This window comes from Cricetulus griseus, assembly GCF_003668045.3.
Source record: "Cricetulus griseus strain 17A/GY chromosome 1 unlocalized genomic scaffold, alternate assembly CriGri-PICRH-1.0 chr1_0, whole genome shotgun sequence".
Classification (NCBI taxonomy): domain Eukaryota; kingdom Metazoa; phylum Chordata; class Mammalia; order Rodentia; family Cricetidae; genus Cricetulus; species Cricetulus griseus.
The window spans coordinates 65,390,307-65,416,984 of record NW_023276806.1 but is presented as its reverse complement, the minus strand read 5'-3'; the positions used below and the strand labels follow the sequence as shown (position 1 = coordinate 65,416,984).

The 26,678-nt window shown below is 49.9% G+C and overlaps 2 protein-coding genes across 3 annotated transcripts; one reads left to right on the top strand and one right to left on the bottom strand.

Annotated features, from left to right (window-relative positions):
• Window positions 1-1,560: 1,560 nt before the first annotated feature.
• On the top strand, window positions 1,561-10,022 carry Pklr (pyruvate kinase L/R). 2 transcript variants are annotated; one of them, XM_027393204.2, is made up of 12 exons: window positions 1,561-1,660; window positions 1,951-2,022; window positions 2,567-2,749; window positions 5,968-6,059; window positions 6,144-6,275; window positions 6,410-6,596; window positions 6,896-7,166; window positions 7,282-7,432; window positions 7,667-7,819; window positions 7,915-8,081; window positions 9,283-9,464; window positions 9,916-10,022. In XM_027393204.2, exons 1-12 carry the CDS (start codon window positions 1,561-1,563, stop codon window positions 10,020-10,022), a joined length of 1,797 nt encoding a protein of 598 aa, XP_027249005.1. The 2 variants fall into 2 exon arrangements, with proteins under 2 accessions (XP_027249005.1, XP_027249002.1); XM_027393201.2 differs by lacking the exon at window positions 1,951-2,022.
• Window positions 10,023-10,625: 603 nt separating this feature from the next.
• Window positions 10,626-25,811, bottom strand: Hcn3 (hyperpolarization activated cyclic nucleotide gated potassium channel 3). The gene is made up of 8 exons (XM_027393200.2): window positions 25,398-25,811; window positions 18,157-18,586; window positions 15,898-16,059; window positions 15,300-15,518; window positions 14,796-14,942; window positions 14,216-14,456; window positions 13,091-13,255; window positions 10,626-12,709 (listed from the first exon to the last, which is right to left on the bottom strand). Exons 1-8 carry the CDS (start codon window positions 25,670-25,672, stop codon window positions 12,009-12,011), a joined length of 2,340 nt encoding a protein of 779 aa, XP_027249001.1. The 5' UTR covers window positions 25,673-25,811; the 3' UTR covers window positions 10,626-12,008.
• Between the last annotated feature and the right edge of the window lie 867 nt (window positions 25,812-26,678).

Below are 26,678 nucleotides of genomic sequence, written 5' to 3'. Positions count from 1 at the left end.
AACACATCTCACAGACTACTCCCTCTCCACAGTGCCAGCAGGGCTAGCCTATCACCTTGAACCCAGGGCTACTCCCAAGGCCCACCAGTGTCTCCAGCATCCATAACTGACTCCATCCATCAGCTAGAGCTACCTAAAGCCTTATTTGGATTATATTATGTCCCTGCAATCAATACCAGAACAGCTCAGGTGCCCAGTTTCACCATGGCCATGTTCCCCCATCCAGCCTCTTTATACAACAAGGTTTTTCCTTCCCAGAGTTATGGCATACATTTCACCTACAGAAAATGGTTCCCTCTGTCCCTGCTGATTCCTTCCCATTCTTAAAGTTTTAGCTTAATCAGAATCAAGCCAAAGAAATCCTCATCTTATTTAAGAGGAATCTAAGATATCACTGCTCCCACGGCCTCTCTGCCCCAGTGTTATGATCCATCCCTGACAGCCCTTATCCAGTTTGTGGCATTCATTCATTCCTTTGCTATTCGCCCATCTCCCCACTACACTATAATCCACAGATGGGAAAGGTTCCCAGGGTCTGGCCCAGAGCAAATGTGCAATAAATACTAGACAGCCATGAGTGGACAAATACGGGTCAGTGTCATAGTGATAAGGCCACCAAAGACTTTCCAGAGACGACCACTCTTTGTTTTGTTTTTTTGAGACAGGGTTTCTCTGTGGCTTTGCAGTCTGTCCTGGAACTAGCTTTTGTAGACGAGGCTGGTCTCAAACTCACAGAGATCCGCCTGCCTCTGCCTCCTGAGTTCTGGAATTAAAGGCCTGCACCACCAATGCCCGACGACTACCACTGTTTTATCAAGACTGACCATGCATAGTCACCCAAGAATGGGGTCAGGAGGACCCCCAGAATGAGGCCAGATGGGATTCCAAAGAAAGCATTGAGTATCAGGTGGTCCGTGGGGCATTATAGGGAATTTTTACTAGTGGGACTGCAGCTAACCCTTATGGTGGTCACTAAGGCAAGGTTATTCTCCCTGGTGCCATGATAAACAGTGAGTTGAGTGAGGCATCCCTGTGATGGCTGAAGAAGTTTGGCCAACTGTTTATCAATATGGTTGATCAACAACAATCTAGACACTTTTATTAGTTAGTGCCTAGAAGTGTTCACAGAAAAGCAGGTGGGGGAAACTGGGATAGCCTTTAACTTTCACACTAACAAAGGGTTCTCCTTTCCTCCTTTTTATACTCTAGTCCCCAATCTTCAAGCCCTTGCTTAGAGAATATCCCCCAAGAGTCTCTTCAGGAGAATACAAAAGAGAAAGGGATTGTATCATTGGCAATCGATCTATCTCTCTGCTGGAGTTGAAGACCAGACAATGTGGATGGACTAAAAACTGATCAGGAAAAATGGATGACTTAGGGAAGGGAAGAAGCCGGGGGAGACAACTGGCAGTCCTCTAGAAAGAACTCTGTGTGGGGATGGGGCTGCCTCTGGGTGTGCCCCTTTTCTATTCTCTGGCTCCCTCAGATAAGGCCAGCAGTTAGGGCATTCTCTCCTCCCAGTCTGTGGTGCCTGCAGCCCCGGTCCCACACTTTGGAAGCATGTCTGTCCAAGAGAACATTCCACCCCAGCAGCTCTGGCCATGGATCTTTAGGTCCCAGAAAGACTTGGCAAAGTCTGCCCTAAGTGGGGCTCCAGGAGGTAAGAAGAGGAAGGGACACCACTGAACAGAGGTGGGGTTGAGGAGAATCAGAGTTGGGGGTGGAGGCCTTGGGGGAAAGTGTCACCTGTGTTAAATACAGACCTGATCTGAGCCTTTGATCCAGGCTCTGCAGACAGGCCAAAGGGGATCCAGCAGCATGGATGCCACGGGGCACTCCCGTGGCTTCTGGACTCTGGCCCTTGGTGTACAAGGCTTTCTTCCATTGGCAAGAGAGATGCTGGCTGGTTATACTTTAACCAGTGCTCAGGGCTGGTCTCATCTGAGCCAGGCCTCATGCCACTGACCACAGCACAGCATAAAGCACACCCACAGACACAGCAGGTACGCAGCGGCATGGCAGGTACTATGGGACAGGATACAGGATCTCTGGGGCCTGAGCAGCACCGAGTGGATGGAGGGAACTTGGAGGGGATTGGGGAAGCCTGGAATTGCCTGGAGTTGGAAGGAAGTAAACAGGGGTCTTAGGAAAAGGAACTGGGTGTTTCTGGGGCTCAATAATGAGATGCAGATTTGAAGGAGACATCTGCATGGCTGAGGCTGAGTGGCCAGAAAGGAGTCTGGTGTGGGAAAGGTCTTTTTAGATGGGATATTAAGAACTTGAGCTTGGGGTTAGCTAAACCTAGATCTGAATCATCTTACTTGGACAATGTATTTTATCATTTTAAAGTCTTTTTTCTTATTTGTAAAACTGGGATAGAGCACACCCAACAGCCTACTCTGTAGGACCCTTGAGACTAAATAGAGCAGCATGAGTACAATACTCACTGAAGGAAGGCCTCACACAAACTGGAGAGCCGAACAGATGCAGTGTGCACTGACAGGAAGCACCTGGAGGTCAGGCAGGTGTCTGTGCAAGACCCTGCCTGAGTCCCCTTCTACTGCAGGGCCAGCAGGATACCTTCGACGTGCTAGTGTGGCCCAGCTGACCCAGGAGCTGGGCACTGCCTTCTTCCAGCAACAGCAACTGCCCGCAGCTATGGCAGACACCTTCTTGGAACACCTCTGTCTCCTGGACATAGACTCAGAGCCTGTGGCTGCTCGTAGCACCAGCATCATTGCCACCATTGGTAAGCCTGCATGGCTCAAGGTTTTTCCTTATTTTTGCAGTCTTTGACATGGCCATTCATTCAACAACTATTTGTGAGGGTTTTGTGTTTGTTGGGGGGGGTTGTTATTTGATTAATGTGTTTTGAGACAAAGTCTTTCTATTCTGTAGCTGTGACTGTTGGGCAGGCTGGCCTTGAGCTCAGAGATTCACCTGCCTCTGCCTTCTGAATGCTGGGCTGGATTTTTGAGACAGGGTCTCTGGTAGCCTTGGGTGGTTTTAAACTTGTTATATAGTCCATGTTATATAGTTTTATCCTTGAATTTCTAGTCTTCTTACAAGATCTACTGTGGTTACATCACAGGCATGTGATACCATACCCAGCTTAACTAATATTTGTCGAGTACCTAGAAGACAAGGTTTGGAATTGGTAATAGACTAGTAAATAAATGGGTAAGGGCAGTCGATCAGGTGGGACAACACATACTAAGCAATGACTTATTAAAACGCAACTAGTTCAAATTCAGGTGCAGTGACCCAAGCTTTTAATTCCAGCACTCAGGAGGCAGAGACAGGTGGATCTCCATGAGTTTGAGGCCTGCCTGGTCTACAGAGGGAGTTCCTGGACAGCCAGGGAAACATTGTTTCAAAAAGACAAAAACAACAACACAATGTAGCTAGTTCAGTGTGTTTAAAAGTTGTAAGTAAAGAGAAGGTCTGCTCAGGGCTATCCAGTATCCCTCTTGAGGGCAGGAGGAAGATTGCGGTTCTAAACAGGTTAAAGCCAGATGAAGCTACAAAGCGAAATGCTGTCCCAAAATAAAAAATAAAAAATGGGATTGGGAGTGTAGCCAGTTGAAGAGACTGGGGTAGGTGGGGGTGCAGGGGACTAGAAATTGGATTCAGGGCCTTGAGAGTGGTTGGCAAGTACTCCACCTGATTCACATCCTTAGATTTCTTTTTACTTTTTATTTTGACATAATTTCACTAGATAGCCCTGGCTGGCTTTGATTCCTCTATAGCTCAGACTGGCTGTCATCCTGCTTCAGCCCTCCCACTGAGGTTAGAGCCTGGTACCACTGCTTTGTTGTTTGTTGACTTTTTAGCTTGTTGATGAGGGTTTCTTGTTCTGTAGCCAAGGCTGGACTGGAGCTCTTCATTGTTCTGCCTCACTTTCCCATTGACAGATCAGCATCGTCACTCCTGGAAATAGGTTGAGATGCTGAGTAAGGGCAAGGACAGGGCTGTTCCTACAGGACTTGCAGCTTAGCAGCAATAGTGAATGGGGTGGTAAGTCATGGTCTCACTCAAAATGCAGTTTTGAAGGTTGAGCCATGTGAATTTCCCTATGTATTGAATGCCAGGTGCACATTCAACATCTAAGAACAAATGAGAGTCAGACACTGGGCTCTGGGATTGGGAGAGTAATCTGAAACGGAGATATAAATGGCGGCATACACCTTCAGGTCTAGCACTTAGGAGGCTGAGGCAGGCAGATCTCTGAATTCAAGGCCGACCTGGTCTACAGAGTGAGACCCAGGACAGCCAGAGCTACACAGAGAAACCCTGTCTCAAAAATCAAATAAATAAACAAAACAGTAATCAACAGAATTAGTGTGGTGACTCATGGCTATAATCTCCACACTGGAGAAACTGAGATCTGAGGATTGTTGTAAATTTGAGGCTAACCTGGGCTAAATAGAATCCCTATTTCAAAAAACGAATAAGAAAGGAAAAGGAAAGAAAGGCGTCATCTGTGCACAGGTTGTCTTCTGAGTATAAGGACAGTTGAGGTCACAGAGAAGTAAAGGTAGAATGGTGAGAACAGAGGACTAGGCAGATACACACGCACACACACGCACACACACAATACACACACACCATATACACACATCAAATACACACACACACCACACATACACACACACCACATACACACACACACACACCACACACACAATATACACACACACCATATACATACATCAAATACACACACCACACACACACACACACCACATACACACACCACCCATACACACAGACCACATACACACACACACCACCCGTACACACAGACCACATACACACACACCACACATACACACACACACACACACACCACATACCACATACACACAAATACCTCATGCACACACAAATACACCACATGTATACACAGCACACACACACACACACACCACTCACATCTCTCCCTCTCTTTCTCTCTGTTACACAGAGAGAGAGCATGATGTAATGCCAGCCCCCTGGGATACTCCTTTACTAGCATCACTTGAGAGATGAGGGCAAAAGGATCAAGTATTCAGGCTGCAGGGACTGGCAAGATGGCTCAGCAGATAAAGACTTTTGCCATGGAGCCTGACGAGTTCAATCCCTGAGACTCATGTGGTAGATTCTGACCACACACACTAAGATTAAATAAGCAAAGAAAAAGAACTCAAGTCTAGCCTAGGCTATATGAGAGCCTGTCTCAAGGAGGAGGGTGGAGTGTGTAGTTCAGCAGATAGAGTGTGTGCCTAGTGAGCATGAAGCCCTGAGTTCTGGCCCTGGCACTGTGTAAATTGGGCTTGGTAGAGCATACCCTTAATCCCAGCACAGATAGGTGAGAACAGGAGAGTCAGAAGTCCAAGGTTACCCTCGGTAGCATAGCAAACTCAAGGGTAGCCTGGGTTATAGGAGACCTTGTCTCAGAACTATGGAAGGATGGAAAGAAAAGAAGAAAAGAAGAAAAGCAAAGGACAGGGGCAGCTCAATGGTAGAGCACTTGCCTAGCACACAGGAGGCCCTGGGCGCCATCTTCGGTGCCGCAAGAAAAGAGGCCTGGGAAGGAGGGAAGGAGGTGTATGCGTGTGTCAAATGCTCTGCTAATTTGGGATGAGGAGGATGGAGAACTCAGCTCTGTCAGTGAGACCTCTCAGCCTTAAATCCACCTGCTTGGCCCGCCTCATGTCCTGACCCTTCATGCCCTAGGGTAACCTCCATAGTGAAGCACTTAATGTCAAACCACTTGCTAACAAACGTACCTAAGGCCTGGCTTGAGATGAAACATCCCAAGCTGCCTTCCCAAGAGGGTTTGTGCTTATTGGAGTGGAAAAAAGGAGTAGAGAAACTTCCAAGAATGAAGGATGCCTGGGATGGGGCAATCTCTCAGAGGGTGCTGATGGGTTTGGCTGTCAGTCAGGTTTGGGAGAAACTTCAGAGTGGAATCTCTGTTCCCAGGGCCAGCATCTCGCTCTGTGGAACGCCTCAAGGAGATGATCAAAGCTGGGATGAACATTGCACGACTCAACTTCTCCCATGGCTCCCATGAGGTGTGGGGACGTCCTTGAGGGCGGGGCTGAAGGATGCCCCAGGTCCTGCCCACTTTCCCTTTAAACTTTCGCTCTCACGCCTAGTACCATGCGGAATCCATCGCCAACATCAGAGAGGCAGCTGAGAGCTTTGCAACCTCCCCACTCAGCTACAGGCCTGTGGCCATTGCCCTGGACACCAAGGGACCAGAGATACGCACCGGGATCCTGCAGGGGGTGAGAAGCCTGTGGGTCAGCGTTGTCTGGGGCGGAAGGAGTGTTAGAGCACTGGGGCGGGAGAGAGGGTCAGCGCTGGCCCTACCCTCCAAGGGACCCACCTGCAAAACTCCTGTCTCTGGCCCCGCCCCCAGGGCCCAGAGTCGGAGGTGGAGATTGTGAAGGGCTCACAGGTGCTGGTGACTGTGGACCCCGAGTTCCGGACACGGGGCGACGCAAACACAGTGTGGGTGGACTACCCCAATATCGCCCGGGTCCTTGCAGTGGGGAGCCGCATCTACATCGACGACGGGCTCATCTCTTTAGTGGTGCGGAAAATCGGTGCGGAAGTGCCTCCTACTCAGATTGACGCCCTAACACGGGCACCTTCTCTTCTCTTTGGTCTGCTCTAGAACACCCATGCCTTCCCCTGGCTGTGCCTACTTCCCCCACCTATCCTAGCGGTCCCCGCCATCATCACTGTTTGGAGCTGGGCATTTGATATTTCTTCTTGATGTGTGTGGAGGGGTGAAGGGCTCAGAAGTCTCTGGTTCCTTGGGGCTCCAAGCTTAGCATTTCCTCTACCGCGCCTATAGCGCAGTGTCAGCCTTGACAGACGCTGACTCTGTCTATACCTGCAGGCCCAGAGGGGCTGGTGACCGAAGTGGAGCACGGTGGTGTCCTGGGCAGCAGGAAGGGTGTGAATTTGCCAAACGCTGAGGTGGACCTTCCTGGGCTGTCTGAGCAAGATCTCTTGGATCTGCGCTTCGGGGTGGAGCATAACGTGGACATCATCTTTGCCTCCTTTGTACGAAAAGCCAGCGATGTGGCTGCGGTCCGGGATGCCCTGGGGCCGGAAGGAAGGGGCATCAAAATTATCAGCAAAATCGAGAACCATGAAGGCGTGAAGAAGTGAGGCTGGGTCTTTGTTTCTATCCGCCCTCTGTTTCCCCTTGTTTCCTCTTCTGCATGCCACTCCCCGGCACCTCCTGGCTCTGCTCTAGCCTGGATTCCTCCAACCTCCCAGGTTTGATGAAATTCTAGAGGTGAGCGATGGCATTATGGTGGCACGGGGTGACCTGGGCATTGAGATCCCAGCGGAGAAGGTTTTCTTGGCTCAGAAGATGATGATTGGGCGCTGCAACCTGGCCGGCAAGCCAGTCGTTTGTGCCACACAGGTATGGAGTGAACCCTTGGGCTGTACTTTGAAGGTGCTGAGCAACCTCGGATCTTCATTCTGCTGTCTAGTGTCTGGTCACAGTGATGAAGTTAGATAGAGATGGCATGAACTTTGCAGGGTCTCACTGTGATCCTGGCATTCTAGGAGGAGGGAGGTGTCACAGAAACAGCGTGGGCAGGGTCCCCAATCAGAATGCAACTTCTACAACTTTGACATCCATGGTGTCACCCAGATGTTGGAGAGCATGGTCACTAAAGCGCGACCAACTCGGGCAGAGACAAGCGATGTGGCCAATGCTGTGCTGGATGGGGCCGACTGTATCATGCTGTCTGGAGAGACCGCCAAGGGCAGCTTCCCTGTGGAGGCTGTAAAGATGCAACATGCGGTAGGAACTCAGTCCTGAAAAGGGGATGGACCAGGGACTCAGACCCCTCTGGAACCGCATTGACCCTACTCAACCTGATTTACTGGTGCCTGCAGATTGCTCGAGAGGCAGAAGCCGCTGTGTACCACCGCCAGTTGTTTGAGGAGCTACGACGGGCAGCGCCACTGAGCCGTGACCCCACTGAGGTCACCGCTATTGGAGCTGTGGAGGCTTCCTTCAAGTGCTGTGCGGCGGCCATCATTGTGCTAACCACAACTGGCCGGTGAGAAGCATAGTGGAAACAGGCTTTTGATCACGGAGTGGCTGACACAGTGTGTGATGAAAAGTATTGCTTTGGGGCAAAAAGGAGATAGCACAGAATTCTGGAGACCAGGAAAAGCAGTTCTTGGGTGCTCCAGTGGATCCAGTGAGCTCCAGGGACTCAGCGGGTGATGATCCAAGCACATGGGCTTCAGGGCATTTGGGCCCCTGGGGCTGAGGGGGCTTCACGGTGCCCAGGTGTTGCTGAAGAGCCTGGTAAACCCGAGGATTTTCTCTCAAACTTAGCAGTGAGACCCTAAGTAACTCATTCGGGCCCCACAAGTCATCTGTCTACCTGGGTCTATGTGAGTTTGCCGTTTGTTCCCCCATGGGGTGTGAGGATTAACAAGTGACATTAAGTGCCATATGGAGGGTGGATATGATATAAATATACATATTCTAGACAGTTTTACCCTCTTTTGTTGTTTGTTTGGTAGGATTTTTCTGAAATAGGGCCTCATTAGTCCCGGCTAGTCTGAAACTTACTTAGCTAAAGTAGCCCTGAACTTATCCATCTCCAAGAGCTGGGATTATAGGCATGTGCCACCATGTCTTGCTGTCTGGTTTTACATTTCTAATTTTTTTTAAAGATTTTTAAATTTGTTTTTAATTATATGTATGCATGTGGGGCGGGTTGTGTGCATTTGTGTACAGTACATAAGTCTGGAGAGTTCAATCTCCTGAAGCTAAAGTTGCAGGCATTTGTAACTACTTGAGGTGGATGCTGGGAACCAGCTCCAGTCCTCTGGAAGAACTGTAAGTACTCTTACAGACTGAGCCATCTCTCTAGACTGGGCTTTACATTTATTTTACTTTTTAAGAATATTAATGGACATTTTGCCTGCATGTATGTCTGCACTATTTGCATGTCTGGTGCAAGTGGAGGCTAGAACAGGGCATCAGAGCCCCTGGAAATGGTCTAACAAACAATTGTTAATCACCATACGGATGTTGCAAACTGAACCCGGGTCCTCTTCAAAAGTAGCAAGTGCTTTTAAAGGCTGAGCCATCTCTCCAGCCATGGTAGGCACTCAATACTTAGTGAGAATGCCAAAGGCTAGAGAAGTATAACTCACCCAGGGCAACATGGCTTATTAGCGATTCCTGGAACCATAATTCACACTCTGATGTTCTAACCTTCTAACTTTCTCCCCCTCATCCAGCTCAGCTCAGCTTCTATCTCGGTACCGACCTCGGGCGGTTGTCATCGCTGTGACTCGTTCTGCCCAGGCTGCCAGGCAGGTCCACCTGTCCCGAGGAGTCTTCCCCTTGCTCTACCATGAGCCGCCAGAGGCCATCTGGGCAGATGATGTGGATCGAAGGGTTCAGTTCGGCATTGAAAGTGGTGAGCCTTGGAGATCTTATTCTTCGGCCCCCCAGCCTGGCTTCTCACCCTGACTCAAAGGCTGTGCCTGTCCTCACTGGTCCAAGATATTCCCTAGGAATCACTAAGATGGACAAGTGTCTTGGACTCTAAGCAGGGAGGTTGAGCCGAGGGGAAGGGAGGGAGGGCAGAAGTGTCCCTAAGAAGTCTGCTGCTGTCTGCAACATGGTGGGACATAGGAGCAAGAGGTGGGACTAAACTTTCATTTATAGTCATCATGTCCACACCTGCCCTTGTCCCGTTACTGTAACCACACGGAGCAAAGGGTTAATGCTTAGAAACAGCACTTTGCATCCCTCTGCACCCTTCATACCACCAGTTCAGGCTCCTCTCTTACAGGGTAGCCTTGAAGTGGGTGCATGGTGATGGCTGACCTAGGTTCTTCATTGACTGTCACCTCTCTCTCCCCCAGGAAAGCTCCGTGGCTTCCTCCGTGTTGGTGACCTGGTGATTGTGGTGACAGGCTGGCGACCTGGTTCTGGCTATACCAACATTATGCGGGTGCTGAGCATAGCCTGAAATGCCTCTCCCCGTTCTGACCTAGTTGCACCCCATTTCTTTCAACCAGCACCCGTCCCGCCCTCCACATCTGCCATCTAGCCTCATCCCTGTGCCTCACGCAGGCCCTGAATGTCTGTCCAGTTATGCCCCGGCCACACAGAAGCATCAGTTGTACATCCCTGTCTCAATCCGATCAGCTGGATTCTAAGACGCCCTGAGCCTTTAATCCCAGCCCAGCTGGTTAATTCTATTCCTCTGGGTTCCCTGTCATTAGAATGGGGGAGTTGGAAACAGAGTGATCTCGTCCAATTTCCATAGTGCCACTATTTTAAAACATTTCTGTCCTCTAATGTGACCCTCATGACCATTCCCTGAGCAAAGTGTCATCTCCTGATGGCCTCAAGTCAGGGCAGAATACTCCTTCATGGAGCAGTGGAAGCCACACTTTAGGGGAGGCTGGGGTAGACGTGTACTGGGGAAAACTGAGCCAGGCTGCCTGCCCTCCCCGGCAGATAAGGTCTCACTTTGTAACTCAGCCTGGACTCAAACTCATAGAACCCCCCACCCCCGTCTGACCATCCCAAAGTGTAGAGATTACAGGCATGAACCACCACACTGGACTTCAGGCAGCCTTATTTTCTTACTGACTACAACCTTGGAATTTACAAACCACTAATCTGACAGTTCTCATGTCCACGGCTCTGCTGGACCAGATGATCTAGAAATTCTTCCACAGCTACATTTCCCTCCCCCACAGATCAGAAGAAAAAAATTTAACCCTAATTGTATAGATGCAGTTCTAAAAACAACTTCCACAGGTAGGAATCCCAGAATCCCCCAACCAGGGAGAAAAGGAGATGTGTGGTCCCGCCCCCACACTTCAACGCCATAGTGTAGGGAAAGGTGGGCAGAGGGTGCTCTTGTCCCTGAGGAATCCGGCGTGCTGCTGGTTTGGAGACCCCAGGCATGCCTCTTCTGAACCAACAGCAAGCCCGATTGAGGGGACCAAAAATAAGTGCAGCCCTCCCATCAACCTGTCACCCCCTCTCCACTACCTCAATACGGAGAGTTTGAGTCTTGCTGCTGATGGCATTGTGTGAGGACCACAAAGATGTCCTCCTGTCCCTCAGCCTCCCTTCCAGGAGGTGGGGCGGACAGATAAAGGAATGAGTAACAGAATGAATAAGTCAAATTAGCAAATGAATAAATAAAATTAATAAATGACTGAATAAATAAGACAAAGAGGGAAAGATAAAAGGTCACATGAGGATTCAGCCCCTTGCCCCCCTCCAGGGGGGAGCTAGGCTGGCATAGTTAGTAAGAAGATGCCAAGTATCCCTTAGCTTTAAGGGCAGTACCACTGAGGCAGGGTGCACAGTGAAGAGCAGCGTCTAGTTACAAAGGCAGTGCTACCATACAGGAGCTGTGGAGGGCACACTACAGTGGGCAGACATGTGTTCTCCTCGGTGGACACGAGGAGGGCACAGGTGGTGGTAAGAGGGTGATGTTCACACTCAGGACCCTAGACATTTGTTGGTTGTAATAGATAATTGACAGTACCCAGCTTTGATGAAGGGGACAGGAAGATAAGACACTGGGAAGAACCTGCAGGGTCACTGACAGGGAAACAGCCATCTAGTTGGCAGTGATGATGGCAGCAGGTAAATTTGTGTTTAGTAAAGGCAGGGTTGTGGGCCCATGCCTGCACCTGGCAGGAGGGTGGCCTGGGGATACCTTTGTGAGAGGGCTTTGAGTCACTTCTACTTGGCAGTGGAGACACATGTACCTAGCACAATGCCTTAAACATGGTAGGCACTGGGTACCTATCACAAATGGGTATATGATTAGGATTAACAGGCTGCAGCTGCTTGAGCTGAGGATACAGAACAGCTTCATGGTAGTAAAGGGCAGTATTTTAGATCCTGACAGCCTTCCCCAAAGCGCTTTTACCCTCAGGCACACATTATTGCATGCCAATAGCTAAGGCCAGTGTAACCTAGGATTTCACATGTTGGCAGAAATTTGGGGACCTCTTGGGGTAACTGGCTCAGGCACTGATGGCCTGGGAGGCTGGACTGTCCCTGGAGGCTTGGCCAGGAGCGCAGAGGGGGGCAGGCGTTCACTTCCAGAGCCTTTGCGCCCAGGGGAGCCATCACCTGTTGCTCGCTGAGGCAGAGAAGGTTGAGAGGCAGAGAGTGGGCGGCCCCGAGGTCCTAGCCTCCTACCACCTCCTCCCGGGGGAGGGCCCAGCAGGGACACCTGGGAACGCCCTGCCCGGGATAGACTGGCATGAAGGGTTCGGGCAGGAGGAGCAGGTAGACGAGACGTCGATGCCCAGGGTCCTCGGGCCAGCAGAGGACCTGCTCGGACAGGCACCAGTGGGGAGGCTGGGGAGCCTGCTGAACGTCTAGCAGATCGTGCAAGGAGGGCCACCGGAGAGTCAGGGGAGAGGGGCAGAGGACCTCGCTGGTGAGTCAGGGCTATGGCCACGTTGGAGGTCACAGCAGCTGCCTGAAGAGGCGCATGCACCAGTGGTTCCCACAGCACTGGCTTTCCGCTGAGCCGAGCTCCTGTGCCAGGAGCCAGGCCCCTAATACCACGAGCCATGTCTCTGTCGTGTTGTACCAAATGCTGCTCCATGACGCCACCGCTGCTGCCTGGGCTCGGTTCAGAGCGTTTCCGCTGCAATATCGAATTCTTTTTGCCTACAAGTTGTTCCGGGACGAAGAAGTTAGGAAAGGAAAGGGATCTAAGATGGAGGTTTGCAAGCAGAGTGTGGGGAGTCTGAGGAGTCAGAAGTGGGGAATCAGAAACAGATAGAGAATGCTGGGCAGTAAGGGCTGGAAGGTGGCATCAATAAAAAAGCCGAGGTTAAGGACTGGTACACGGAGGACTTGGGGAATGAAGGTCGGAGAGATGTATCCATGGCTACGGCTTGCTAGAGGTGAGAAAACCTGCAGGAGGCATGCACTGGGACTAGTAGTGGGTTAGGACGTGGTGCCAAAGCACTAGAGCTGGGCTCCTTGCTATGGAAGTGAGGAGAGACCCAGCCCAGACCCAGAGCAGACAGAGTAAACAGGCCTCACCAATGCGGCGAAGCCGGTCCATGGCCACAGTCTCAAAAGCCCTGCGCATCATTGGGAACTCCTCAAGCACCGCATTGAAGTGGTCCACGCTGAGCGAGTAGAGGCGGCAATAGGTGTCGGCCCTTACGCTGGCGGTTCGCCGGCCTCGGGTCAGTAAGCAGATCTCTGCAAAAGTTAGGAAGACACTCAGGACCCCTGTCCCCAGAGCTCCCTCCCACTTGGCCTGCAGCAGCTAACCCAGCACTCTCAGATTGGTCCTTAGACTTGGGAGAAAGTAACGATTACCTGCTGTAAGGTCCCTAACTGCTCCAAGCACTGTCTCCAGACCTGCATATCTGGAAGGCTGCCCCCTGACTTTTTCATTCTCTCCAAATTAAGTCAGCAAACAGGTCTGCGAGCCCCAGATGCTCTCAGTTACTCTATTCTACATTAGCTCCGATCCCAGTCCTACTCTGTCCCAGGATGAACCCTACCCTCCTGCCCTGAGCAAAGACCTGGAGGAGAAAAGAGGCTAAATGGACACAAAGCACAACCAACAGGGTGCTTGAAGGCGGTGGCTGGCTAGGTGGTGCGCAGGTGGTAGGAGCCTCAAGACACTTTGGGTATCAGCTGGGCTTCCACTGCCACAGGCTGTGTTCCTGGAAGCTCCACAAAGCTTACGTCTGCCTCATTCCTAGCTTTCCCTCAATTCACACGATCCTTGCATTTTGTCAGTTAATAATCCTACAGGACCGTTGGCCCAGTAGCTTGCCATGCACTGGACTCCCCTGAGAAAAAATAAAATAAAATAAAAAAGCAACTGCCAGGTGAGGTGCTGCACACCTTTAATCCCAGCATTTGGGAAGCTGGGCAGGTGGACCTCTGAAAGTATGAGGCCAGTCTGGTCTACATATCAAGTTCCAGGACAGCTAGGGCTACATAACAGAGAGACCTGGCAATCAATCAATCAATCAATCAATCAATCAATCAAAATAGAGAGCCTCAGGCCCCAGCTCAGAGACTCACTGAGGTCTGGGGAAGGGCTGTTCCGTGATTCTGCAGCACAAACTGGTGGGCCCTGACCTTAGGGGCAACTGCTTGCTGCCCAATGCTCATGACCCCCCACCTTCCCCGAAGCCTGCTGACCCCCAAAGTAGGATCCATCAGTGAGGCGAGTGTCCCGGGCGCCCCGTGCCAGCACACTGAGCAGCCCATGCTGGATGAAGTACATCTTCCTGCCCACGGAGCCCTCACGCACCACCAGGTCCCCTGGCTGGAAGACCTCAAAGCGGAGCTTGGTGAGTACTGCGGTGACGAAGCTGGGGTCAGCATGAGCAAACAGCGGCATGTGGGCCACCAGGCCCCGGCAGGTGAAGTTAATAATCTCCTGGACACAGGAGGGGCCTGTCAGACAGGCTTTGCCCCCTGCTGGAAGATGCCCCCACAAAGCTAATCTGCCTCCAGAAACCCCATCCATCAGGTCAAGGCCTGCCAATGGATGGGGATGCTACAGTGGGTATGGGGACCTCCCTGAGAACCTGCCTTCAAAACCTTTCCACGATGGCACCCTGCAGTCCCTTTTCATATAGACTCCACTACCACAAGACCTTCCACAGAAAGCCATCTCCCCTCAAATACTTGTCCTCCCACAGGGCCATTTGTAGACCTCAGTCCGGAAGCCCAGATCCTTGAAGAGCCCTTCCCACAAGGTCCAGCCTGGCCCCACCTCCCGAAGTGGCTCGCTCAGCTCCCCCAGGATGCTCTCTTCATCAAACATCTTGCCCTGGTAGCGGTGCTCGTAGTACTCGTGGATTCGCTGCCGGGTGTCAGGCGGCAGCTTGTGGAAGGACATGTACTGCTCCACCTGCTTGTACTGAAGAGGCAGCGCCAGTCGCCAGCGGGAAGAGGATGTGGAGACATGGGGCCAAAACAATGGGGTGCCGGAGGGGGGGGGCGTTCAGAAAGTCACAGACACAAGTTTGACCCAGAGGTGATAAACACGGTATACACAGGTAAGGTATTCACAGAGCCGCGAAGACATATGGATGACGGTAGATCCAGGGAAGACACAGCAGGGGGTCCAAGGACAGAGGCACAGACACAGAACTGTTTCACATGGGAGTATGGGACAAACGGACACGAGGTAGGAAAGGACATGGGGCCCCACCAGGACACAATTATCTGTGCACTTCTCCACGCCCGACCCCTCCCCTCTCTCGTCCCTACTGACCTTTTCCTGGTACTGTCGCCGGGAAGAGTCCAGGGACTGGATGAGCGCAGTGGCGTGACCGATGAACATGGCATAGCACGTGGCACCCACAATCATACTGAGCATGGTGAGCCAGACGTCAGGCATGCCTACTGGTGCCTGCTGCCCATAGCCAATGCATAGCATGTGACTCATGGCCTTGAACAAGGCATGAGAATACTGGCGGCCCCACGAGTGGTTCTGGGGACAGAGTATGTTGCAGAACAGGGCGTAGGCCCCTTAGAGTGTCATTCTCCACCTGCCCCCTTTTCTCCCTCGCCTACCTCTTCTACTTCAGCCCTTCCTCTCAGCAGTCACTTGTTTAGTGTGTGGAGTTCCCAAAGCAAAAGGGGCTTCTTCTGTGCGTGGGGAAACCTTTGTTTTTGTCTAGGTTTCCTTCTCCACCACCTGTTCCTTCCAACATACAAACACTTCCTCTCTCTAGCTTTCTTGCCCTTCTCCTCCCCCTATCATCTTTCTGGATCATCCCCCACCTCCTGCTCCCTATGGCTACCCCTGTTGTTCAGGCAGAAGAGCCCTTAAGAGACCCAGGAGTACCAGAGCTGGGGGGACTTCTCACCACCATGCGGTTCATGGAGACCCAGCAGTCGGAAGGGAAGTCCTGTAGCATAGGGACCAGGAACTGCAGACAGCCATCCCAGTGACACAGCAGCAACATCATCCCAATGAGGTTGAAGATCCGAACCACCGCACTGGCCAGGTCATAGGTCATGTGAAAGATCTGAGAAGCCCAAGGAGGCACCGCTGTGTTTAGGAACCCCTCTTTGCTAGGCTCCTCCAGTGCCAGCCCCGAGGATCCCCCTTGAACCTTGTCTCCCTTTCCCAGTCTCTCTGAATTTAAAACAACAACAACAACAACAAAAAAAATGTAGCTATTAACTTGGCCTGGTTTCAAGTGCCTGTAATCCCCGCTACTAGAGAAACTACGGCAGGTGGACCAGAAGTTCAAGGCCAGCCTAGGTAACTTTTTTTCTTTCAAATTTTAAAAAAACTTTGAGCAAGGGATAGTGGTGATGGCACACACCTTTAATCCCAGCACTTGGGAGGTAGAAACAGGTGGATCCCTGAGTTCAAAGCCAGCCTGGTCTACAGAGGGAGTCCAGGACAGCCAGGGCTACATTGTCTCAAAAATAACAAAACAAAAAATGTTTATTTATATGGGTGTTTTGTCTAATTTTGGGGGGGGTGGTGGTTCAAGACAGGGTTTCTCTGTGGCTTTGGAGGCTGTCTTTGTATATTAGGCTGGTCTCGAACTCACAGAGATCTGTCTGCCTCTGCCTCCCAAGTGCTGGGATTAAAGGTCTGAGCTACCACCGCCTGGCCTGTTTTGTCTACTTACATGTCTGTGTATCATATGCATGCCTGGTGCCCTGGAAGGCCAGAGGGTGTGTGACCCCCTTGAATCAGAGTTACAGACAGTTGTGAGCCACCATGTAAGAGGACATCGAAATGAAAATGAACTTGGGTCCCCTGGAAAAACAGCCAATGCTCTTAACTGCTGAGCCATGTCTCCAGCCTCCAGCCTGGGGAACTTAGTAAGATCCTATCTCAAAATAAAAGTATGGACTGGAGAGATGACTCAACAGTTAAGAGCACTGGCTGCTCTTCCAGAGGACCTGGGTTTGATTCCCAACCCCCACATGGTGGCTCATAATTCCAGCCTAACTCCACAGGCACCAGGAACATATATAATACATATAAATAACATATGCATATAAATAACATAAATAATCCTAAGACAAATAAGTAAAAAGTAAAAGGGGATTGGGAATATGACCCAGTGGCAAAGCACTTGCCTAGCACAGGTGAGGCCCTAGGTCCAATCCCCAGTAAGGTTTGGCGGTATGGGGCCATTATTTATTTGTATAGGACCTTATAACACATGGTTGCTATTGTCATCTTTTCTGTAGAGAGACTGAAGCCAACTATGTGCCTAGAACTAATCAGTGTTGAGGCTGAGATCCAGAGACCTAGATTACACAAGCAGCCCAGGTGCTGCCTGGGAAAACAGGAAAGTGGCATTCACAGTCTTTTTTTTTTTGGGGGGGGGGGTTGAGACAGGGTTTCTGTATTGCTTTGGAGGCTGTCCTGGCACTCGCTCTGTAGACCAGGCTGGTCTCAAACTCAAAGATCTACCTGCCTCTGCCTCCTGAGCACAGTGTAACGTCTTTAGGACTAGGGTTAACACCAGCATCCCTCTTCCAATAGCATTAAAGATAAAAGATACTTTCTGGATGTGGTGGTTCACACCTGTTTTCCTAGCACCTAGGAACTGAGGCAGGAGGGCTGTCAGAAGACCAAGGCCAGCCTGGGTTCTCCTATGGGAGTCTGTCTCAAAAAGCTGAAACCAAAATAAAACAAAACAAAAAGGCAGCTACCTCCTAGGAACACACTGTGTTCGGATGCCTTTCTCAGGGCTTCTTCACGCGTATTAGCTCCAACCAAATTATAGGCAAATATACCAACCAAGGGTAGTACATCTGCTACTGTTACTTTATGCAAGAGGCAATGGGATGGCACAATCACACTGAGCTCTGTTGCCCGAAGAGGCACCTCCTTTCCATACTAAATCCTCCATTCAAGAATCAACTAATAATCCCCAAGTGTTTGCTCTGTGCTGGGTGTGCTCAGAAGCTCCACCTCTCTGAATACCCACCCACACCCAGATCTCCTCCTTCTGTCCCTGCCTCTCTCCTACCAACTTTGCAAAGAATTCACCTCACCCATATTCCCCACCCCATAAAGTCACCAGGGCTCCACCCATAGCACCTTCTGATAACCGCCCCCCCCCCCCCCCGCGGCCCACCTGGCCACCTACCTCCTCCCATTGGTGTATGTATCGGATGAGGCGGGAGAGGCGGAGCAGCCGCAGCAGGCTAAGGATCTTGGTGAATCTGACTATGCGCAGGGCCCGTGCTGTTTTGTAGACCTCCGCATCTAGCCGTGGCTCCAACTCCACCACTAGGAAGATGTAATCCACAGGAATGGAGGAGATGAGGTCAACCAGGAACCAGGTGCGTAGGTAACGGGTACGGATGGCCCTTGGCGCCAGCAGGATCTCAGCACCTTCCTCCACCACGATGCCAGTTCGGAAGTTGAGCACCAGATCCAGCAGGAAGAAAGTGTCAGAGAGGACATTGAAGACGATCCAGGGTGGGGAGTTCTCTTCCTTGAAGAAAGTGATGCCCACAGGCAATACTATGAGGTTCCCCACCATCAGCAGCAGCATGATCAGGTCCCAGTAAAACCTAAAGTAGGTACGGGATGGAGAGCAAGATCCTATCATACTCCGTCAGCAGCTACATTAACAGATCGTCTGATACAGCTAAGAGTGTCAAGAGCGGCTGGAGAGATGGCTCCGTGGCTAAGAGCACTGGCTGCTCTTCCAGAGGACCTGAGTTCAATTTCCAGCACCCACATGGTGGCTCACAACCATCCGAACGTAATGAGATCTGGTGTCGTCTTCTGATGCGCAGACATACATGCAGGCAGAATACTGTGTACATAATAAATAAATAAATAAATAAATAAATAAATCTTAGAATACAAAATCACAAAATGGTCACTTAAATCCACTAAGAGTGGAAACTGGAATCACCATTTAGGGGGGAAAAAGCATTATTTAAAAGAGTTAGATATTTGTACTCCGAGCAACTCTGTTCCCTTGTGTGTAAACACCCAACGGGAACATGCTGTCAAGGAAATACAACCAGTAATGTCTATAGCAAGATTAAATTGGGAACAACTCAAACATCTACCAGCAGAAAGTGGAGTGAGCTGGAGAAATAGTTCAGCAGTTAAGAGCACCGGTTGCTCTTGTTGAGGCCCCGAGTTCAATTCCCAGCAACCACATGGCAGCTCACAACCATCTGTAACTCCAGTTCTAGGAGATCCGATACCCTCTTCCAGCTCTAAGGGCACCAGGGAAACAGAGGGTACACAGACATACATACAGTGAAACAAACACAGATAGATAAAATAAATAAAAATTAAAAAATAATCCATGTAGGTAAATAAGGCATCATACAGAGGTAATGTGTCCACTGTCTGGAATGCAGCACAGCTGGGTTTCACATTTGAAAAAGAAAAAGAAAACGAGGGATTTATCTTTGTTTTGTGTGTGGTTGTTTTGCCCTCACACATGTAAGTACACTGTGAGCTCACAGGGGCCAGAAGACAGCATCAGATCCCTGGGAACTGCAGTTAACACAAAGCTGTGAGCCACCATGTGGGGCTGGGAACCAAACCCAAACCCTCTACAAGGGTAGGCAGTACTTTTTAAAAAGATAATTTTTTTTCTTGAAAAGGGATTTTTTTTTTTTGTACAACATATTCTGATCATGGGTTCCCCTTCCTCAACTCCTCCCAGTTGCTCCTCTCCTCCCCACCCACCCAAATCAATACCTTTCTTTCTCTCTCTCATTAGAAAACAACTAAAAAAATCAGAACAGGACAAAACAAACAAGCAGGGAAAAAAATGCCAAAGAAAAAGCACAAGAAATACATACACACATGTGAAACACACTCACACACCAAAATCCAGTTTAAAACAAAATAAAACAAACGGAAACCATACGATATAAGCAAAAGACCTGTAAGGTTAAAAAGAATGCCGGGACAAAGCATTATGAGATAAACCCCTCAAAAAATACCATTGAATTGTTTTTGTGTTGTTTATCTACTGCTCTTAAGGGTTGTAAACCCAGTAAGACACCATTGGAGAACATGCTTCCTTTTTGAGAGAGTGTTAAGTGGAGATGGCTTCTGGGTTAGGGCTGGGTGCTTATGTCCACTTCCCCTATCAATTCTGGGACCCATCTGGCTTAGACCTGTGTAGGCCTCATGCATGCTGCCAGTCTTGGTGAGTTCATATGTAAGTAAGCCCTGCAGGATCTAGAAGGCCTTGTTCCTTGGTGTCTTCCATCCCCACTGGCTCTTACACTCTTTCAACCTCCTCTTTTGCATAGTTCCCCGAGTCCTAAGGGAAGGGATTTGAGGGAGACATCCCATTTAGGACTGAGTATTTCGAGGACTCTCACTTTCTACACACTATCCAGTTGTGGTTCTGAGCCTGTTCCCGTAGACTACAGGAGAAAGCTTTTCTGATGATGGCTGATCAAGATAATGATTGATGAATGCAGTAGTTTGAATAAGAAGGGCTCCCATAAGTTCATGTATTTGAATGCTTCATTACAGGGAGTAGAACTGCTTGAAAGGATTGGAAAGGTTAGGGGGTGTGGCTTTGTTGCAGTAGGTGTGGCCTTGTTGGAGGAAGTGTGTCACTAGAGGCCGGCTTTGAGGTCTCAAAAGCCCATGGCAGGCACTGCTTCTTCTCTTTTTGTGTCTCAGCCTGTGAATCAGGATGTAGCTCTCAGCTACTGCTCCAACATGGCATTCACTGCTGTGATGATAATGGTCTAAGCCTCTGAAACTGTAAGCAAGCCTCCAATTAAATATTTCTTTTATAAGAGTTTCCACAGGGGTCTGAGAGATAGCTCAGTGGCTAAGAGCAGTGGCTGCTCTTCCAGCACCCACATGGCAGCTCACACCTGTCTGTAACTCCAGTTCCAGGGGATTCCGGTATCCTTACATCAATGCACATAAAATAAAGTTAAATAAAGTATTAAAAAAAAAGAGTTTCCTTGGTCATGGTGTCTCTTCACAGCAATACAACAGTAACTAAGAGAATGAGTATAACTGGGTGTTGTTAAGAATCACTTTATTACTATGTTCCTTTATCAAAATGATAGTATTTGGTTTTCCCATAGGTTCACAGCCTATATAGTCTCAGGTTCTTAGCCATCCAAGCAATGTCTGTCAGGCATGGGTTCCATCTTGTGGTTGGTTAGTCTACAACTTTTGTGCTACCATTACACCAGCATATCATACAGGTAGGCCACCATTGTAGAACAAAGGATTTGTAGCTGGGACAGTGTTTACCTTTCTCATTTGGTGACATGCAAGAGTACTTTTCAGTACCATGATCGCTAGTCAGGGGCCAGAGCTCTTAACCACTGAGCCATCTCTCCAGCCCTTGAATGTCTCTTTTTTGAAATTGAGCAAAAGAAGCAAGAGATATAGGGTACAAATTAGATGATTCCAAAACAGACAAAACTAAACTAGTGTATGTTTGTTTGGGAGTCAGAGAAAAGTGGTGAAACTATTTTTTTAAGCCTGTCTATTTTACTTTTAAGGTTTTTTTTGTTTTGTTTTGTTTTTTTAGTGTGTATGTGTGCATGACACAGGGTACATGTGGAGGTCGGAGGACAGGTTTGTGAGTCCCATTCTCAACTTTGGGGGTTGAATTCAGTGACCAGGTCTGCGCAGCAAGCAACTTTACTGCTCTCTGTCTTACCGCCTTTCTATTTTACGGTGTGATTATTTCTATTGTTTAATACTATTTTCTTTATAAGTTAGAATCAAGAGACAAAAACAGTGGTCCAAATGACCATGTAGGCAGATTATGAAAATCCCCATAGCTCCCAAATAGAGAAAGAGGGAAAAGAACACAACGAGAAAGGTCACATATAAAGTTCACATATGAAGGTCAGAGGACAACAAGACATTAGCTCTCCCATTCCACAATGCAGGTCCCTGGAACTGAACTTAGGTTATCAGAGTTATTGGCAGGTGCTGTACCACAAAAATTAGAATGTAAGAATAAGAGTATAATTGAGTGGTAATCTGTGCCCTTAGCATATTTGAGGATCTAGTTTCAATTCCCAGCACATTTTATTCACCTATGAAAAGTGAGAATAGTGGATTTGAGATAAGAAGGTGAGATTATATAGTGGGACTTATACTGTACTGCCGATATGTACAACTTCTTAAGATGATAATTATGGGTTGGACATTGGTGTTGCAAGCCTTTAATCCAAGCACTTGGGAGGCAGAGGCAGGCGGATCTCTGTGAGTTCGAGACCAGACTGGTCTACAGAGCAAGTTCCAGGACAGCCTCCAAAGCCACAGAGAAACCCTGTCTCAAAACAAAACAAAACAAAACAAAAGATGATAGTTATGACATGAGCTTGCTTTATGGTACTCACATATATGAGCATATTCACCCCTACTCAATAAGACCTCTGTAAACTGCCAGACCTGGTTGGACAGACCTGTCTGTAGTCCTAGACAAGGGATCACAAGTTCAAGGTTTATTTGGAATACAGAGAAAATTCAAGGCCAGCTTGGGCAATTTAATGAGACTCTGTCTCAAAATAAAAAGAAACCAGCAAAATGGCTCGAGATAAAGGAACTTGTTGCCAAGTCTGACAACCTGAGTTCAATCCCTCAAACCCACATAGGGAAAGGGAGAACCAATTCCCAGCAATGTACTTTGACCACAAGCAATATGGTGTGTGAGAATTTGAGCACGAGAGCACACACACTCTAAATAACTGCCTTTTAGAAGTTTTAAAGTGATCTCAGGGCTGGAGAGATGGCTCAGAGGTTAAGAGCACCGACTGCTCTTCCAGAGGTCTTGAGTTCAATTCCCAGCAACCACATGGTGGCTCACAACCATCTGTAATGAGATCTGGTGCCTTCTTCTGGTGTGCAGATATATATGGAAGCAGAATGTTGTACACATAATAAATAAATGAAAATCTAAAAAAAAGTGATCTCAGATGAAGGTTGTTGTTTAAAAAATTAACTATCATGCATGATGCTTTAGGTTAAATCCCACATACTCCTAACCAAAACAACAATAACAGAAAACTATGCCAGGGCTGGAGAGCTGGTTCAGTCCGCACACGGTCTACTGTGCAAACATGAGGAACTCAGTTCAATCCCTGGCATGCAGGGCAGTGATGCATCTGTAACCCAGTGTTGAGCGGTGGGACAGGTGGGTCCCCGGAGCTCCCTGGCTGGCCAGACAACCTAACTGGGTCAATGAGCTCTAGGTTCTGTGGGAGACATTCTCAATGAGAAAAATAAAATAGTGAAGAATAATTGAGGGAGAAACCCAATGTGAACCTGTCACCTACACATACACACAAAAACACATGCATACAGGTTGGAGAGCTGGCTCAGTGGTTAAAGACATTTAATGCCCTTGCCAAAGTCCCAGGTTCAGTTCCACCTGTAATTCTAATTCCAGAAGATCTGCCCTCCTCTTCTGAAGGCCTCAGTCACTGAATGCAGGCAAAACACTCGTACACATAAAATAAAACTAAATTTTTTTTCAAAAAGTAAACATGCACACAGCTATACCCACCCACATAAATAAATATTTATGCACCAATATTGTTTTAAAAATTCTTAATACTAAGCACCCGACGCTGCTCTCACTGGGCTGTTGGGCAATTTTTCCGAGACAATGGACATGACAATGCTATATCAACAGTAGCTATTGTTATGGCTCATTCACTCTTCATCTCCAGATTTCTAAAAAAGGTGGCTGCCTCTCCCATCTCCAGCTCTGTCTATTTCTAGGCTGGGCTGTCCTGCCCTTTTCAGTCTTCCCAACCCCATTCCTCTTCTCCAGCACAGCCAGCACAGGGACTGTTTCTCTGTGGATGGGGGAACTGTCATCCATGGCCAGGGTGGGACTAGGCTATCCTGCGATCATCTAAACTGGGCTTTTCAGGGATGCCCATCCCCCCCCCTCCAGCACTTCAGATGGCTGTGCTCCAAGAGGACTCTCCAGGCGATCCCAAGGCAACATGGCTTGAGCTGCTCCCTCCTTCCCTCCTCTAGGCTGCCTGTGCATGCTGAGACTCTGGCTGAGATAGGCAAGGGCAAGCTACATTGCTTCAGAGGAAGCTGTGCAGATAGGAGGTCAGAAGGGAAACAGGGAAACCTTCATTCAGAGAAAAACATCACTGGAACACACATGATGGTTTCACATCTAATCTCAGCGCAAGTCCCACACAGTCCCTTTTGATTCTGATTGCAAATCCTTTCAATCCCTGAAAGAAGCTGGGTGGTTTCCAAGTCTAGACCCACCCCTGGAAGCCCCTCATACTTTGTGCTTTCACTCAGTAACAAATCCTTGATGTTTCTTCCTCTGTTTCCACAGCTGCTGAGGAGAAATCTTGCACTGTGAGACACCGGGAGAGAGGAGGAAAGGTTTGCCTTGCCATCAGAGCATCTTCACAGCCTGACTCACAGGCAGTCACAAGCCCAGCGGGTGATGTGGTGGTAGAGGACTGAGAAGCAACACAACTACGAGGGGGATACGGCTTCTGGGGATATGTCTGAGGGTGAACAGGGGCGGGCTAGGGAATAGATGACAGGTGCGAGTGAAATAATAAAGAAGAAAAGTGGAGAGGATAATGATAACTGGAGGAGTATTTACAGGGAGTGGGTATCTGAGGATGGAAGATACTGTCTGAGGTCTCCAATTATGTTCCCAGGCTCCAGAGACACACCTCATTTCTTCATCTAAAAGCTGTCCTTCAACGTCCCCAAGGACAGGGCGGCCTTTCTCTCCTAGCGACCTTGATGTAGACGTACAGCCTGAAGGGGACTGTGAAATGGCTACACCCCCACTCTCCCTCCTTCTTCTAGGGGAAACACCTGGGCGGTGGCCGAGCCCCTGCTCTCCTCAATCGTTCTGAGTACCGGCCCCGCCCCGCCCCGCCCCGCTTCAGCCCGCCTTCAGCACCATGGACAGCGAGCGGAGCCGGGGGACCGGACAGACCATGGTCACTCTCCAGCGTCCCCAGCTTCCCTTGTAGTTCAGTGTCCCTAATCTGTTCCGCTGGACTGACCGGGCAAGTGCTTGGTGTGTGGGTAAAGCGTGGTAGAGATCGGAGCTGGGCTTCTCCCTCGGGTCTCCCAGCTTTGGGGTTTGATAAAATTCCCCACACCTCCAGAAAACAGTACTGCAAGAGGCCAGGTTTCCAAACTCCTACAGTGCCTGCGGTCCAGGTGGGTTCCTGCGCTGGGAAGTCCAGAGTCCCTGGAGATTCTCTGATGCCTCCCTAATCGGACTACACCTAGAGGACCTCGGGGTAACCCGCCGAGGAACTCCCGGGCTGGGTTGGAGGAGACGGCTCTGCAGCTCCACCCGGGCGGTAGCGCCGGTGTCCCTCGCCCTCCCCGCGGAGCCCCCCGTACCGGAAGTCGCTGTAGGGGTGGATGATCCAGGCCCCGGCGGACTTCACCCTCTCCTGCTCGATTTCCACCGCTTTGTGGCTGCCGAAGACCCGGAGAGAGAACTTGTTGACGGTCGGCTGCAGTAGCGTCCCGAGCTGCCGCCTCTTCGGCTCGGGCGCCGACTCCGGGACCCCACCTGAGGCCGCGCGGGCCTGGGCGGGAGCCGCGGGAGGCGTCTCGCGCGCGGGGGTCGCCGTTTCGCCGGGCCCCGCCGCCGGCCGCGCCTCCTCCTCCATGACCTCCGTCACTCCAAGGAGCTCCTCCACGGATCTATGGCCATGGCGGGCGCGCTGGTCCCTGGGAGCCCAGCCGGGCACTGGAGCTTCCGACCGGCGTGCGCCCGGGGCGCAGGGGGCGTGTGCTGGCGACAGACGTGCCGGCGCTGCGCCCCCTGGTGAGGGCTGCGCCAGACCTGGCAGGGCGGGCCGCCGGCTCGACTGCCGCCCACACCCCCGGGGAGGGAGTGGCCTAGGGGTGCGGGTGGGGCGGGGGGGGCGGGGGCGGCTCGCTTCTGGAGGCGGGAAACTCAGTGGGGCGTATGCAGTCCTTGAATCTCCCGAGGTCCAGGGACGGAATGGAAATTTGAGATTCTTCTTCCCCACCCTTGGTCTTTCTCATCACTCTCCTAGGTGTCTTCCTCCTCCTGAGAGCCTCTAAACTACTTTCCGTAGTATGTTATTCCTACTTCTTCTTTTTTTTTTTTTTTTTTGGTTTTTCGAGACAGGGTTTCCCTGTGTAGCTTTGGAGCCTATCCTGGCACTCGCTCTGTAGACCAGGCTGGCCTCAAACTCACAGAGATCCGCCTGCCTCTGCCTCCCGAGTGCTGGGATTAAAGATGCATAACATCTATTTTTTATAAATATTATTTATTATATATGAATGTTGTGTTCCTATGTATGTCTGTGTACCATGTGTGAGCCTGGTGCCTTCATAGTAATAAATGGCTATCAGATGCCCTGGAACTAGAGTTAGAGACAGATGTAAGCCTCCATGTGTGTGCTGGGACTTGAACTGGGGGGGGGGTGTCATTTGGAAAAACAAACAGTGTTCTTAACCACTAAGCAATCTCTCCAGCCCTTAGCAATTTTTCTTCTAGTTGTCCTCCTCTTTGCTTTTCTCCCCCCCCCACACACTTTTTTTTTTCCAAGACAGGGTCTCTCTGTGTAACAGTCCTGTCCTGAAACTCTCTTTGTAGACCAGGCTGGCGTTGAAGTCACAGAGATCCACCTGCCTCTGCCTCCC

Coding starts and splice junctions, on each gene's coding strand:
- Hcn3 (XM_027393200.2), bottom strand. CDS start 25,672: ATGGAGGAGGAGGCGCGGCCGGCGGCGGGGCCCGGCGAAACGGCGACC. Junction 15,519..15,897: donor TCTCCATGAACCGCATGGTG/GTGAGAAGTCCC, acceptor CTCTGTCCCCAG/AACCACTCGTGGGGCCGCCA. Junction 13,256..14,215: donor TGATGGATCCTACTTTGGGG/GTCAGCAGGCTT, acceptor TAACTTTTGCAG/AGATCTGCTTACTGACCCGA.
- Pklr (XM_027393204.2), top strand. CDS start 1,561: ATGTCTGTCCAAGAGAACATTCCACCCCAGCAGCTCTGGCCATGGATC. Junction 2,750..5,967: donor CAGCATCATTGCCACCATTG/GTAAGCCTGCAT, acceptor CTCTGTTCCCAG/GGCCAGCATCTCGCTCTGTG. Junction 8,082..9,282: donor GTGCTAACCACAACTGGCCG/GTGAGAAGCATA, acceptor CCCCTCATCCAG/CTCAGCTCAGCTTCTATCTC.